Below are 16,024 nucleotides of genomic sequence, written 5' to 3' on the forward strand. Positions count from 1 at the left end.
AGTATATATATTCTTGATCAGCATCACGATCTGAATCGAAATCCGTCTGTATGTCTGTCCGTCTGTCCGTCGGTCCGTCTGTCCGTCTGTCTGTTTCTATGTAAACTAGTCTCTCAGTTTTTGATATGTGCTGAAACTTTCCGAAAAGTTGTGTAGTTATTGCACGCAGTATATAAGTCGGAACGAGCCGGATCGGCCGACTATATCGGATAGCTCCCATACAAGAGGTCAACAAAATAAAGGAAAAAAAATTATTAGGCCGTTGTTTTTCATCGAATCGACTTGATTTCTTCCAGATGGCGTTTTCTAATTACTATTGAATTTTGGATTGAATTTTATCAAAATCGGATGACTCTATCATATAGCTGCCATAGGAAAGATCAAAAAAATTTATATAGATATAATGGCAAAATAATCATAACGTTGTTGTTTTTTATTCCACGAGCATGATTTTTACAACATCGACTTTATGAACTACCGTTGAACCGAGAAAAAAATTTCATAAAAATCGGACAACTATATCATATAGCTGTCATATGAACAATAGTCGAAAATATGGAAAATTAGTAGAAAAGTCGTCATAGCTTCGATGTTGTTAGCCTTTAATATAATATTTTGTTCGACATGTTTGATGACTGCAAGGGTATATAAGCTTCGGTTTGCCGAAGCAAGCTTCCTTTCTTGTTTTAATAAACCCTTTAAGTAGTTATCGGACACTGTATACATTTATATAGATACAGAACTTAAAATATTGATATTTATATTATCAACTCAAATAAAATACACAGGTTCTTACAACACATAGAACAAAAAAAAAACTGAGCTAGCAGCCTCTTGAGCCGGGGCCCTCTTGGGACGGGGGCCCGTGGCATTTGGCCACCTCTGCCACCCTATAGTTACGCCACTGGCTAGAATATCAAAATAAACAAGAAAGGAAGCTAACTTCGGCAAACCGAAGCTTATATACCCTTGCAGTCATCAAATATGTCGAACAAAATGCATAAAGGCTAAGCAACATCGCAGCTTAGACGATTTTTCTATTCATTTTCCATATTTTCGACAATAGATCATATGGGAGCTACATATATGATATAGTTGTTCGATTTTGATCAAATTTAATTATAGATGATAGAGTTGTCCGATTTTAATAAAATTTAAACCGAAATTCAATAGTAGTTAGAAAATGCCATATGGAAGAAATCAAGTCGATCTGATAAAAAACAACGGCGTGAGATTTTTTTATTTCATTCTCTTGTATTGGAGCTATCCGATATAGTCGGCCGATCCGGCCCGATCCGACTTATATACTGCGTGCAATAGCTACACAACTTTTGGGAAAGTTTTAGCAAGATAGCTTTAAAACTGAGAGAATAGTTTACATAGAAACAGACAGACGGACCGACGGACAGACGTACATACATATTTCGATTCAGATGGTGATGCTGATCAAGAATATATATACTTTATGGGGTCTAAGGTGTCTCCTTTACTGCGTTGCAAACTTCTGACTGAAATTATAATACCCTTTTGCTCTGCAAGGGTATAAAAATGCAGATTCAATTGGTGAATTCGCAGCAAAAAATAACTTTTAAGAAAAGTGAAAAGCCCACTTCTACGCCCACAAGCCGCGAAACTCTGTGGTACCTAAAATTTGTTTCAATGATTTGGGTTTTGGTAATAACGCTGCGACACCTCCGCAATGAAGGAGTAAGGTGCCGGATATCTGATGTCCGAAAAATGTATTCTATTTTGAACAAGAAAGGAAGCTAGTTGCGGAAAGCCCAAGCTTATATTCCCTTGCAGTCATCAATATGTCCAAGTAGCAGAAAAAAGAGAGTGGTGATCGTAGGGATAAGTCGTCGGGAACGGTCGCCATTATTTTCATTGATCATCGCTAATGCAAATTGTTATTATTTAAATTATTATTTAGTAAGGAGTAAGAAAAGCAAGAAGAGTTCTTTTACTGCAATGCCAATGAAGATATGTCCCTGCATATACCACATAGGGAGAACTTGGAGCCGACTATTCTTAGGTATTGAAGGAAAGAAAAGCTACAGGAAATGACGAGTTTAAAAAGAGATTGCAGTAGCTTAACTATCAGAATAGCCTGCGGAAAGGGCCTGGTCTAGCTAATTAACTGACTTTTACTGTCATCGCCAAAATTTCTGCAGAAGAACCAAGCTGGAGTTTTAACTATGAACTTCAGGTACAAAAGGCAAAATTAAACAAGTGAACAGCTTAACAAAGCTTTCAACTTTTCTGATTTTTCTCGGCACAAGAGTGGTATAGCAAGGAGGAAGATTTTAAAGTTTTTCTGTTCAACATTTTGCGAAACTAAATGTGAGATAAAGCCATTGAGGCAGCCCATATCTACGAATTGGGTGATTGCGATCAAGACGACTTAAGCAAGATGGAAAGTTGGTTAAGAACGAGTTCGGCTAAGTTAAACGAAACAGAGCAGACCTAGAGGAAAGACCTAGGCTACAGGCACAGCCTAGTGCAAGGTGGAAGGGCAGAGCCAGGAGAAAAACTCATTTACCACATTGTGAATGACATTTACCGATCGAGAGAGAAGCGAGACTCGCTGGATCAGGAAAGTGGCCTCGCAAATGTTATCATGGGTCTTATCTCAATTGCCAAACTTGGTAATTAAAATCGTTTGACGTTGCACTCAGCTGTATTAGTTTTTATAACCTTGCAGAGCAAAGGGTATTATAATAATATTATAATATATATGTATATATATTTTATATTACAATTCTTTCAAAAAGTGATTGTTATGTACAGGGACCTATCTGTTTCACGGCAGAGCCTTTGTAACATTTTGTGAACTTGTTTTCCCATCTTAAAAGACATCTCTGTACCGCGTTTATTATTTAAAATCAGAGTTCATACCAAGCTTCAGTGACATAAATGAATTTTTTAGACAAATTTGGAATTCCAGAGGTCAATGGGTAAATTGATAGCACCCACATGAAGTTCTTAAACTGAAAAGAGTTTTTTAACATTAATTGCACAGTATAACTATAAACGATAAAGTTTTTCTTAAACGTTGGCGTTTAAAATTATGTCAAAAAGCTTTTGGCGAAAAATTACCTGTATCAATTATTTATTAATATGAAATTATTTTCAAATAAGTAGTTGAAAAGATAAGTTAATTGTTTTCTGTGACGCGCTACAAAATTTGGGCGGTAAACAGAGCTGTGAAAAAACACCACCAAAAATTAAATGTTTCGCACCCCCAGTTTTAAAATAACCATTCTATCAGATAATATACAGGTATCTGGTTTCACTTGAGTCGTTCAAACATCTGTCGCAACCGGCCAATTACATCTCAATGTGGAAGCCCATATAACTCAATTAGAGCAGTCTTTTAACCGACAATAAGAACGTTTCATCCACTTTTAGTCTGATTTTGATATCCTTATTTAGGTTCTACATTGTTGATAATATATTTACAATATCAGTCTGATATTGTTCCACTGCTGGCAACGCAGTGGAAACGACACCTCAGACTCCACAAATAATATATATTCTTGATCAGCATCACGATCTGAATCGAAAAACGTCTGTACGTCTGTCCGTTTGTCCGTCTATCCATCTGTCCGTCTGTCCATCTGTCCGTCTGTCCGTCTGTCCTCCTGTCCATCTGTCCGTATGTCCGTTTCCGCGCAAACTAGTCTCACAGTTTTAAAGCTATCTTGCTGAAACTTTCCCAAAAGGTGTGTAGTTATTGCACGCAGTACATAAGTCGGAACGGGCCGGATCGGCCGACTATATCGGATAGCTCCAATACGAGAGAATGAAATAAAAAATTCTCACGCCGTTGTTTTTGATCAGATCGACTTGATTTCTTCCAGATGGCGTTTTCTAACTACTGCTGAATTTCGGATTAAATATTATCAAAATCGGATAACTCTATCCTACAGCTGCCACAAGAAAGAAAAAAAATATGTATATATATAAATAATGGAAAAAAATTATAACGTCGTTGGTTTTAATCCTATGAGCATGATTTTTGGAATATCGAGTTTTTTAAATACCCTTGAATCGAGAAAAAAAAAATCATAAAAATCTGACTACTATATCATATAGCTGCCATAGGAAAGATCGAAATATCTATAAAGAAATAACGGAAATAAAATAATAACATCGTTGTCTTTCATTAGACAATCATGATTTTTGGAAAATAGAGTTTTCTAATGACTCTTGAGTTTCAAATTAAATTTCATCAAAATCGGACGACTATATCATTTAGCTGTCATATGAACAATAGTCGAAAATATGGAAAATTAATAGAAAATCGTCATAGCTTCAATGTTGTTTATCCTTTATCCTAGAATTGGGTTAAAATGTCTTTAATTATTTTTTGAGGCATACCTCTTAGGAAATCATTTTTTATATATTTTTCCCCCAAGGATTGGACCTAAGCTCCCGTGTATCCATAGTGTAAATATAAGTGGGTGGTCCCATGTAGGCTAGAAAGTTTCAATGGCTTCTATTCCCCAATGGGATTTATAGGTTGTAAACGGATTATACGCTTAGTGTGCTTCAACAACGGCTTCCGAACTTTCCGCAGCGCCAATGGCAGTCGAACATACCCTAGATGAGAATAATTGCTCTGGTAGTCACCGGCTACGAGCGCTTAGTCACCAGCTACCGCTCACTTCACTTGTCCGCATTTAAAGTCACCCTGGGCCATCCCCAAGTTGCTTCCAGCAGCGCTGTTCCATTTATTTCATTAGCGTCCTGGCCCCCTTCTTACGTCGCGCTGATCTGCCTTATTGTTGGTGTTATCCTTGCATGACTGATGTCGCTGTTGCCCCGTTACTGTTAAAATTACACATTTTTGTGGTTGCTTCCTGGTGTGCGTGCGTCTTGGGATTAGCCGGCCTTTGTCGTTTTCCCTGACCGGGTTCGAGTCCCTGTTTAAATACCGTTTAACAATTTCCCGTCGGCGAGCAGTGGCAATCTTGTTTGTGCCTTTCAGCTAATATCAAATGAGCAAGAAGGTGTACACTCGCAAAAAATGTTTTTATTATTTAAGAAATTCGGAAATTTTGTCTGATAAAAATGTGGCAATCCTGTTTGTGCCTTTCAGCTAACATCAAATGAGCAAGAAGGTGTACACTCACAGAAAATGTTTTTATTATTTAAGAAATTCGGAAATTTTGTCTGATAAAAATGTGCACCCTTTCATTTTCTTCAAGCTTTCACAAGTATAAAAGAATGTTCCCAAAATTGTATGTTGCGCTGCTCTGGGAAACAATAACAAGGTTTAGATTTTTAACAGTGTAGCCCAACCACCCTCGTATCTGATTTCGTTGGTTATTCTAGATGTACTCTATGTATGTGTAGCCCTATTATCAGTTAAGACCTCATGAAATACATTTAATCCTTTGGGACTGTTGATTATCAAACAATTTGCACGCATTATGGTTTAATGTTTGACTGGTATTATTCAAATTATCAATCAATAATGTCAGTGCTCAGTGAATTCGTATAAGCAAAATAATTTTCCAAGTTAAAGATTTATGGGGTTTCGTTTATCAAAGGATTCTTTTGTTAAAAGCGTCATAGACATCTACAACAAACAGATTAAAGCTTTTTATATATACATGTACATATTTCTAAAATAATATATAGGTAGTATAAAAAGTATGAAGTCAAGCTTTTTTTACACTAAAGCCTGAAATAAACCCTTCTCTGGTTAAGTGTATTAACGCGGATAAAACCAAATCTTCAAGAGGAGAAAATTACTTGCATTATATGACAGCTTTAATATAATAAATAGTAGTCCAAGATAAAATATTACATAGATCAATATATAAAACAAGGCATAAAAACGGGAAGACTCTTCTAGAGAAACAACGGTTTGACGTTATCTAAAAAAAACGAATTTCAGTTCATATGAAAGCCCGAGATGATATAGTCGTCCGATTTATAAAATTTTAATTCGAAACTAAAGAGTCATCAGAAAACTCAATATTTCAAAAATTATGCTTTTCGGATGAAATACAACGGTTTTATAATTTTTTTCCGTTTAGTTCCTTAAATTCTATATAGATTTTTCAATCGTTCCTATGGTAGCTATATGATATAGTGGTCCGATTTTTATGAAAATCGAAATTTAATAGTAGGTAGTTAAAAAACACTATCTGGAAGAAGTCAAGTTGATATGCTCAAAACCAACGAAGTGTTTTTTTTACAATCTCTCGTATGGGAGCTATCCGATATAGTTGTTCGATCCGGCCCATTCCGACTTATACACTGCGTGCAATAACTCAACAACTTTTGGGAAAGTTTCAGCCATATAGGGACAAACGGACAGACGGACAGACAACAGTTCGTTTTATGTGGGTAGGACACATAGCAAATTTTATCCAAGACAATAACTATTGAAAGCCTAATTTCTTTAAGTTATAAGCTCTGCTCTATTGTGATTCTAAAACTCAGTTATTGTTTCCCCCACTTTTTCGTTTGATTTTTGCACTGCTGCCTGGTTATATGCCTGCCGAAAATCGTTTTATTTGGATAGGACACTTCATAAATTTTCAAGAAATGTGTATTTTAATCAAAAATTTTAAACTAATTAACAGGCATTGCCGTGACACTTGAATAATGCTATTTTTCATTGAATCAGCTAACTTTTTTAATAAATTGGCGTCCCAAGAATCCCATTCTTTTTTTTTTTGGCGTGTTTTCGCTGCATTGGGCAGTCAAATTGCCTTTTATTTTTGTAGATATTGTGGACCATGACTCCATATGTTTTCTTTGGGATTAAGATCAGGGGAGCATGGTGGCCACTTCAGTTCCTCGACGGAGCGCGCCTCCAAGAAGTTTCTGGTCAAGCGACTCACGTGTATTGGAGCATTATCTCGTTGAAATATGAGCTGCTCTTCCCTATTTTACCCCGAATAGGGGAGTAAACCCCGCTCCAACACTTCGTTGTACTGTCTATTCGACAAGTTACACAATGAAAATCAACAGTGATTGAACCCCACACCATATCTGACCCTCCACTGAAATTGCGCGTTGAACCCATCAGGCCATCCAAATTCAATTTTTTTTTATAGGAAAATATAATCTAAACATAATGAGCCAAACCGGCGCAGGACATGGTGGAATTGAAGACCTTTTTACTAGATGCTGCTTATCTGGAACGTTTAGTTTTATTTTTTGAGCCCTTTATAATTTTTTTTATATAATACATATATGAAAAAGTTTTTCCTTTAACGATTGCATTATTTATTGTTGAGCAGTTGCATTATTGTGATGAAAAAGTGATGAATTGTATTTCCACAAACGGTGCGGTATAATTTTCAGATAATACGGTTCGACTATATGGTAAGAACTCCTGATACACCACGCCATGGTAATCGAAGAAAACACTAGGCAAAACTAGCTGCTAGAGGCACAATCGGAGCAAGTATAGACAGTTCCTAGCATATTATATATATTATTATATATAATTAGCTGCCATAAAAAATATGTAATATATTTAAAACTCGAGATTGCTAGAGAAGTACACCATTCTTCTTGACGTTGTACGGATAGACTCAATAAAAAGAAATTAGCTGTTTAGAGTCTAGCGGTTACCCAAATACATTTTTAAGTGGTATTTATTGGTCTTGGCTTTCCAGGAAGACCCATTTAGCTTCATGATAAAAATCCATTGTAACACCATCCGATTTTCTAAAGAAAGTGTGGAAAGAAAACCACAATAATGATTTTAACAAATTGTTTACATAGAGTCCTTCAGTTTAAGAAAGATGATATGGTAGTATTGAGTGACAAAGGAGGATTATTTTGCAAATCCTAATCTTTTAAAGAAGTCTTGTGACCGTCAATGCCAATAAAAGTACCATGTTTTACTAGAAGTCGACAAGATAAAGATTTAGGGTAGATTAAGAATGATAAACCTGTTCAGAACACAAAACCAGTCAACACCTACTCTAATCGCTTTTGAAGTTTAATTTGAAGTGTTTTTAGGATAGATTAAAAGAAAAATTCGGGATCGGGATAGACGGGAACTTCATTTTTAGGGGATGAAAACTTAAAATGCTCTTCATTTGTTTTGCCGCGAAGGGTACACCTCACACCCTATACACCATTATTATTTCTATACCCTTGCAGAGGGTATTATAGTTACAGTCAGGAGTTTGCAACGCGGTAAAGAAAAAATCTTGGACCACATACTAGAACAGACCATTATATTATAATATATAAATTCTTGTTCAGTAACACCACCTGAATCGACCGTCGTCTCATCTGTATGCTTCCATATAAACTAGTCTTAGTTTCAAATCTATCTCACTAAAACGGATCGACTATATTGGATAGCTAGATAGAAAAACTCGGAAACAAAATTCATATGTTTTTGGGTTGTGTAACGATTGTAAATAAATTATACATTTTTGTGCATCTGAAAGTTAGCAACAGGAATATGGATTCACTTGATTCCTAGTAAGTACAAACCAAAATGAGCGTCCGAAGGTTTATGAGATAGTTACCTCACAATGGCAATGACATTTTGTTAAAACAGTTTGTTAAAACAGTTTCATTAAAACGAAAGACCTTAAATAGTCAGGCTAATCTCGCTTTTATTGATTACTTGTTATAGAAGTTCAATATACTTTAAGCCCATACATTGGAAAACAATTTATATAAACCTGTACGTATGTAAGTCGTGTTCGTCAGTATTTACCGCACTGTCTACAATAAGATTTAAAACTTACTGCAAGAAGTTCATAATTTACTTCCCTGATCGGAAGTGCGAATGCTAGAACAAGATAGGCGTAGGTGGAGTGGCTTTGATCGAATTCATTCACACTCACAATGGGCCTGACAGAGACAGCGCTTGCACCATGGATGAATTGAAGAGGACAGAACAAGTACACTTAAGGGCCACCTTCTAAGACCCGGATTTTGTCGGACCAATGGGAAGCGATGGTTCAAAGAGGGGCGTGGCTTGCGAGAACCGTTGGTACCGCTTGCACCCTTATGCCATCAGCACTCAGCCATTTTGACCCGTCTCAGACATAGTTTAAACACCGCGTCGACCGCATGTATTTGTTTTCCGTCAATTTTTCGCAATGACATGCGAACAAAATATTCACGGTACATATTTTGCAAAATACCGTTTGTTACCGACTTAAAAAAATCAGTGCTTAAATGGATACAATAAAATGGTGCTATTATGGTGTTCTTACACTACAAGTACAATTACAAATTGTTACTTTCAGAGTGATTTAGTATTAATTAACAACTATCACCGTGGCAATGAAAATATCTATAAACAATTCATTAGCATGTTTGATAATGATAAATCGTTGGTTTGAGTAATGCTATTTAAAGTGGCAATTATTAATGTTAAAACAAAAACGAAAGCTATATACCCGTGCAGTCTTGACACATATAATGAGAAATGCAGACTGATTGTTCCAATGACAACTATATAACATAATCTTCAGATTTAATTCGAAAATTCAGTTAGGGGTCACCTAACAGACTCCATTTTAAAAAAATTATGCTTGTATGATTCAGAATATGTAATGTATGATACCCTTACAAAGCAGAGGGTACTGTCATTTCAGTCAGAAGTTTACAACGCAGTGAAGGTGTCTCCTTCCTTGAATTAAATTTTTTAAAAATCGGATAACTATATCATATAGCTGCCATAGGAAAGATCGAAAAATATATCTATAAATAGTAGCAAAAATAGAAGTACGTCGTTGTTTTCAATCTCAAAAACATGATTTTTAAAACCTGTTGTTTTTTAATAAGTTTGAATTGAATACCAAATTTCATAGATCTATACAACTATATTATAAAGCTGTCATAGAAAAGATGGAAAAATCTATATAGAATTAACAGATATAACATTTTAACGTTGTTGTTTTTCATTAGGCAAGCATGATTTTTGGAATAAAGATTTTTCTAACAGCTCTCTTGAATTTTAAATAAAACTTAATAGAAATCGGACGACTATAGCATAAAACTGGCATATGAATAATTGTCGAAAATATAAAAAATTAATATAAAAATCGTCATAACTTCGATATCGATAGGGTATATAGGCTTCGGCTTGCCGAAGATAGCTTCCTTTCTTGTTTTAAATATGTTTTTCGATCTTTCCCTAGGTGTCCTTATAGTATAAGATTCCGAATTTTATGAATTTTTTTTATGTTTTATTCAATAGTAGGCAGAAAACTTGATAGTCCAAAAATCATGCTTGTGTGATAAAAAAAAAACGAGGTTGTAATGTCTGATTTCTTAGTTTTATAAGCATTTTCTTTTTTAATTTTTCTGTGGCAGCTACATGATAACGTCATCCGATTTTTATAAAATTTAATTTGAAAAAGTTCTTAAAAATCACCATCTGGAATCGCGTCGATATGACAAAATACAACGAAGTATTAATTTGTTTCCGTTTTTCTTTTTCTTTCTCTTATTGGAGCTATCCGATCTATTTGTTTGATCCGGACCGTTTAGACTTCTATATACATATATGTACGTAGAAAACAAACAGACTGACAGACGAACCGACGGACCAACACCATTATCCCCTGTAACTTCTGCAAAAGTCTTGTAGCTATTGCTTGATATTGCAGATCATGTCCCTTAAAAAGGATTTTAAGCACGAAAGGAAGCTAGCTTCAGTAGGCCGAAGCTTATATGCAAGGATATATAGTCATCAAATATGTCGAACAAAATACATAAGGGATTAACAAAATTGAAGCGATGACGATTTTGCTATTAATTTTCCATATTTTCGATATTTTCGATTTCGATACACGAAATATCAAAGGTGCTTTAATATACCCTTGCAGAGCGTAGAATTATTTTAGTCAGAAGTTCGCTACGCAGTGAAGGCTACATCTCAGACCCCATAGGGTATATATATTCTTGATCAACATCACGATTGGAATTTCGTATTAAATTTTATCAAAATCAGATAACTCATATATCTGCTATCATATAGCTGCCATGGGAAAGTCCAATATATATATATATATATATAAATAATGGAAACAAATAACAATGTCGTTGTTTTTAATCCCACAAGTATGAGTTTTAAAACATTGAGTGTTTTGATAACAAATCAGACAACTATATCATATAGCTGCCATAGAAAGGGTCGAAAATCTATATAGAATTAACGAAAATAAAATGAAAACATGGTTGTATTTCATCAGACATGATTTATCATGATCATGATTTTTGCAGATAAAAGTTTCTTAACGACTCTTGGATTTCGAATTGAATTTCATAATAATTGAATGACTATATTATATAGCTTTTATATTACCTAATAAAACAATCGACTTGGCTTCGATGTTGTTTAGCCTTTATGTACTTTGTTCGACAGATTTGTAAGTATGGAAAAATTAATAGATAAATCGTCATTACTTTACAGTGTTTTTTTTGGAGGTACAGTCACAAGATCTTGGTGGCCAATTGACAGGCTCAAAATGGCTTTTAATAACTCGATTGTGGCTCGAGCTGTGTGGAAATGATGGTTGTTCAATTCAGGAATGAAAAAGATAGTCATCATGGCTCTATACCGATCACCATTGACCGTAACGCTCTGGCCATCGATGATGGATTTTTAAAGAAGTACGAACCAATGATTCCACCAGCCCATTAAGCGTACCAAACAGCCAGTTTTTCTGGATGTAGCAGTGTTTCGTGATACCCCTCTCAAAAATCCTTCGTCCTTATTTGCTAAACTGAGCCATCTATTCTTCAAATAATGGATTACTTTTTACTTGACCTATAATATTATATAATTATGTTGGACAGACAGCTTTAAAATGAGAAACCAGTTTGCGTACAAACAGACAGACAAACTTGTCTAGATAGGTCCAGATGGTGATGCTGATCAAGAATATATATATACTTTATGAGGTTTGAGGCGTCTCCTTCACTGCGTTGCAAACTTCTGGCAGAAACTATAATACCCTCTGCAGGGAAATAAAAATAGAGTGTAGCGATCATGATTGGTCAGCATCAAAAAGCATAAATGGAATTGAAAAGGTCAAAAATGTGCAACGGAATGAAGGGTTTTATGTTCTTGATCAGTATCCCTTAGCGAGAATAATACGTCGATATCAGTTAAAAGGATTCATTTTTCAATAATCGTAAATTTAGTTACGAGGGCCGTTTGACTTTTAAATTCCCCCGCAGTTACTCCAAATGCAACATTGCCTATTAGTGGGCAACTATCAAGTTTTGTCACGACAACCTGACATAGTCACTATGCCCCAGCATATTATTCAGATTTGTTCAAAATAAATTTTCTTTCGCTTCGTATTCACCATTAAAATCTGCATGTTTAATTTAAAAGGTTTTAGTTAAATTTTTAGCTGATGGGCATAAAAATAAGCGTGCCAAATTTTAAAACTATGTTCGCTGACAATTTGTTGCTAGAACTCGAGCCATCAGAACTCTGGGCTCACTGAGTTGAACGGCTTTTGGTCGTTAAAGTGGGCAAGGCACTTTCTTTTGAAATTCCTGCGCTGCGTATTTACTTCTATGATCTGTGTGTATAACCCGAATACCATAGTCCAGTAAAAGTCAAAAGGGCATTCAAACAGAAAGGCGGACAGGTTTCAAAGGCTGGTGGGGGGAAAGGAAAGTGGGCGGGCAGATTTTATGCCTGTGATGCGTATCACGAGTAGAATCAAAATTATTCTAACATAAAAACTGCAGTCGCCACAGATTTTCGAGTAAGCGTAATTTAACAAACTTGCGCTGCTTACAAATACCAAGTATCTACATTTTAATATTCTTGCTCGGAAACTATAAGAGCTAAAGCATCAAGATTAAAAATTAAAGTTTAAATTATTTTTAAATTTGCCACGCAGAGTGTTAACTCCTGTGTACATTTAGAGTATTGGGTTAAATTAAATAATTAAAATGTAGGAGTAAAAACAACCACTTTTGTTCCCACAAACAGCTAAATAACGTGTATTGTAGTAGTAAGTCCTAAGCAACACTGTGCAATATTAGATTTAAGTATTATACAACACTATGCTCACTCTCATAGTTACATTTACCGCTAAAATTGAATTACCACTACCATATATATGTTTAAAATAATATTCTTTATTAAATCTTTTACAGGTTCAAATTGATTGTACTTGAAGATTGAAAATAAGAACGTCGTGGCTTGGATGTCATTAAAAAATGGCTCAATCGGACTTAACTGCTTCGCAGGCGATCACAGCCGACCAGGATCATGGAAACTCATCAGACAATAGCCACTTGCCAAAGCAAACGTTGCCTCACATTTTCTCACTGGAAGCAACAAGAAATCCACAGGCTCAGTCCACAACAGTGGCTCTCGAACAATACCGACTGCAGCTGTATAACTATGCCTTGAATATTGAACGATTTCGATGCCCCCCATACGGCACAGCGAGTGCCCCATGGCTGAACTTGGGGTCGTACGGCCCCCAAGGCTCTGGTAATATGCCAGCAGTCAACCGAATGGCCGCACTCTCAACCATATCCCTGTTCCCCCAAACGCAACGCATTTTTCAACCCGAAGAGCCCAAGCCGCAACACAGCTACATAGGCCTCATAGCCATGGCCATTTTGAGCTCAACCGAACTGAAGTTGGTCCTCTCAGACATTTATCAGTACATTTTGGATAACTATCCGTATTTTAGAAGCCGCGGCCCGGGCTGGAGGAACTCCATTAGACACAATCTCTCACTTAATGATTGTTTTATCAAATCGGGCCGCAGTGCCAATGGCAAGGGGCATTATTGGGCAATACATCCGGCCAATATGGATGATTTTCGCAAAGGAGATTTCAGACGTCGCAAGGCTCAGCGAAAAGTACGAAAGCATATGGGACTGTCAGTGGATGATGCCAGCACTGACTCGCCCAGTCCGCCTCCCTTGGATCTCACAACCCCTCCGCCACCCATCTCGCAGCCTTCAATGCAACTATCCACTTTGGGATATCCCTATCACCATCAGTATCTGGGGCAGTTCTTCAACAGAGCCCACGCGACCGGGCTGCCACAGTGTTCCTCTAACCAAGATCCAACTCGAGTAATGCAGCTTGATCCATCTCAAATCCAGCAGCCACACCCCCCGCATCAGCATATTGCATATATCAACTCTACCACGACAACGACCATTGCCAACATGTTTTCGCAGACACGAAAACGGCAGTTCGATGTGGCCTCTCTACTGGCACCTGATGTCCAGATGGTCGATATTGTTCCTGAGGATCAGGAGTCCTCGGTTAGGCCAGCGACAACGGCCAGGACAACAACTCAAACTCACCACACAGTCATCACAAAACAAACTATACACCGAGAAGTGGTTTTGGGGTTAGAACAAGCAGTGACCGATGCTGAAATCGATACGGATATTGATGTAGAAGTCGATGTCGGGGACGAGAGCATTAATCCTGACCCCTATATAGAGGCAGATGAGCAGGAGAAGAATTCAAAGAAGATGAAACAAATATTCTCCGTGGAGGACAATAACTCGTACCTATGCGAGGGAAGGCTCTCCTCCTTTGATGACCCCGAAGAGCACAACTTTTCGATGTCCAGTTCGGCAGCTAGATCCTTGGGTAGCAGTAGTAGCCAGCACGAGGAGTCAAGCTCCTTGGAGGAATGTCCCATTTCCGAAACCTCCATTTCTGCGACCTCATCATCGCTCATTTTGCCCGTACCTGCTGCTGCGAGACCAACAACTTTGGCAGTAACCGCTCCGAATGCATATATCGAACTTAACCACGTTGATCCACACATGATAAGCAGGTACTATGGGACTTATATGGCCGCAGCAGCTCGACGAGCCAGTATAGAGATGTCAAAAACTGCAAAGACGCCAATTGTAACCCCACCTTCAAAGCCAGAAATAGTCTTTCAAAAGTAATCAGCTCTATATATATAATAAAAATTGAAGACCCACCCTGCAATACAAGTAAATACCTAAATCTATATTAAATCTATATAGGGTCCGATTAATGTAGTTTTATATATATATAAATAAACATAAATAAATGTTAAACTATTGTTAAACTGCGTAGAATTCAAAATAAACTCTGTGAACTAATTCAAATTCAATTTTGTATCATGGTCTTTAATTTATTTCTTTTTTAATAGCCCACGGAACTCTACTAAGGCCAAAAAAAGGTGTGAAAAAATGGAAAATCCGATTTTTCAAAAATTGTAAGGGGGGAGCCCATAAAAATTTCGAAAAAATTTAAAAAAGCTGGTATGAAACTTTGTTATAGCTCTAGAAACATGAAAGAAAACACCTCCCCCGTCAAGATAAAATAGTTTTTGGCCATTTTATGCAGGTTTTACCGAAAAAAAGGTGCGAAAAAATGGAAAATCCGATTTTGCAAAAAGTGTAAGGGGGGAGTCCATGAAAATTTCGAAAAAATTTATTTTCTGAAATTTAACAAGAAAGGAAGCTAGCTTCGGCAAGCCGAAGCTTATGTACCCTTGCAGTCATTAAATATGTCAAACAAAATACATAAAGGCTAACAACATCGAAGCTATGACGATTTTTCTATTATTTACCATATTGTTCATATGACAGCTATATGATATAGTCGTCCGATTTTGATAAAATTTAATATGTAACTCAAGACTCATTAGAAAACTCTATATTCCAAAAATCATGATTGTCTGATGAAAAACAACGAGGTTATAATTTTATTTCCGTTATTTCTATATAGATTTTTCGATCTTTCCTATGGCAGCTATATGATATAATACTCCGATTTTTATGAAATTTTTTTCTCGATTTAAGAGTATTTCAAAAACTTGATGTTCCAAAAATCATGCTCGTGGCATTAAAAACAACGACATTACAATTTTTTTCCATTATTTATATATATATTTTTTGATCTCTCCTATGGCAGCTATATGATAGAGTTATCCGATTTTGATAAAATTTAATCCGAAATTCAATAGCAGTTAGAAAACGCCATCTAGAAGGAATCAAGTCGATCTGATCAAAAACAACGGAGTAAGAATTTTTT

The 16,024-nt window shown here is 36.3% G+C and overlaps 1 protein-coding gene across 2 annotated transcripts; it reads left to right on the top strand.

Annotated features, from left to right (window-relative positions):
• Window positions 1–9,046: 9,046 nt before the first annotated feature.
• On the top strand, window positions 9,047–14,988 carry LOC108095000 (forkhead box protein I1c). Of its 2 annotated transcripts, XM_017195834.1 has the most exons (3): window positions 9,047–9,120; window positions 13,129–13,622; window positions 13,677–14,988. In XM_017195834.1, exons 2-3 carry the CDS (start codon window positions 13,192–13,194, stop codon window positions 14,905–14,907), a joined length of 1,662 nt encoding a protein of 553 aa, XP_017051323.1. In that variant the 5' UTR covers window positions 9,047–9,120; window positions 13,129–13,191; the 3' UTR covers window positions 14,908–14,988. The 2 variants fall into 2 exon arrangements, with proteins under 2 accessions (XP_017051323.1, XP_017051322.1); XM_017195833.1 differs by having other exon boundaries at window positions 13,129–14,988.
• The last annotated feature ends 1,036 nt before the right edge of the window (window positions 14,989–16,024 follow it).

The sequence above is a fragment of the Drosophila ficusphila genome, unplaced genomic scaffold, assembly GCF_018152265.1.
Source record: "Drosophila ficusphila isolate 14025-0441.05 unplaced genomic scaffold, ASM1815226v1 contig_220, whole genome shotgun sequence".
Lineage (NCBI taxonomy): Eukaryota > Metazoa > Arthropoda > Insecta > Diptera > Drosophilidae > Drosophila > Drosophila ficusphila.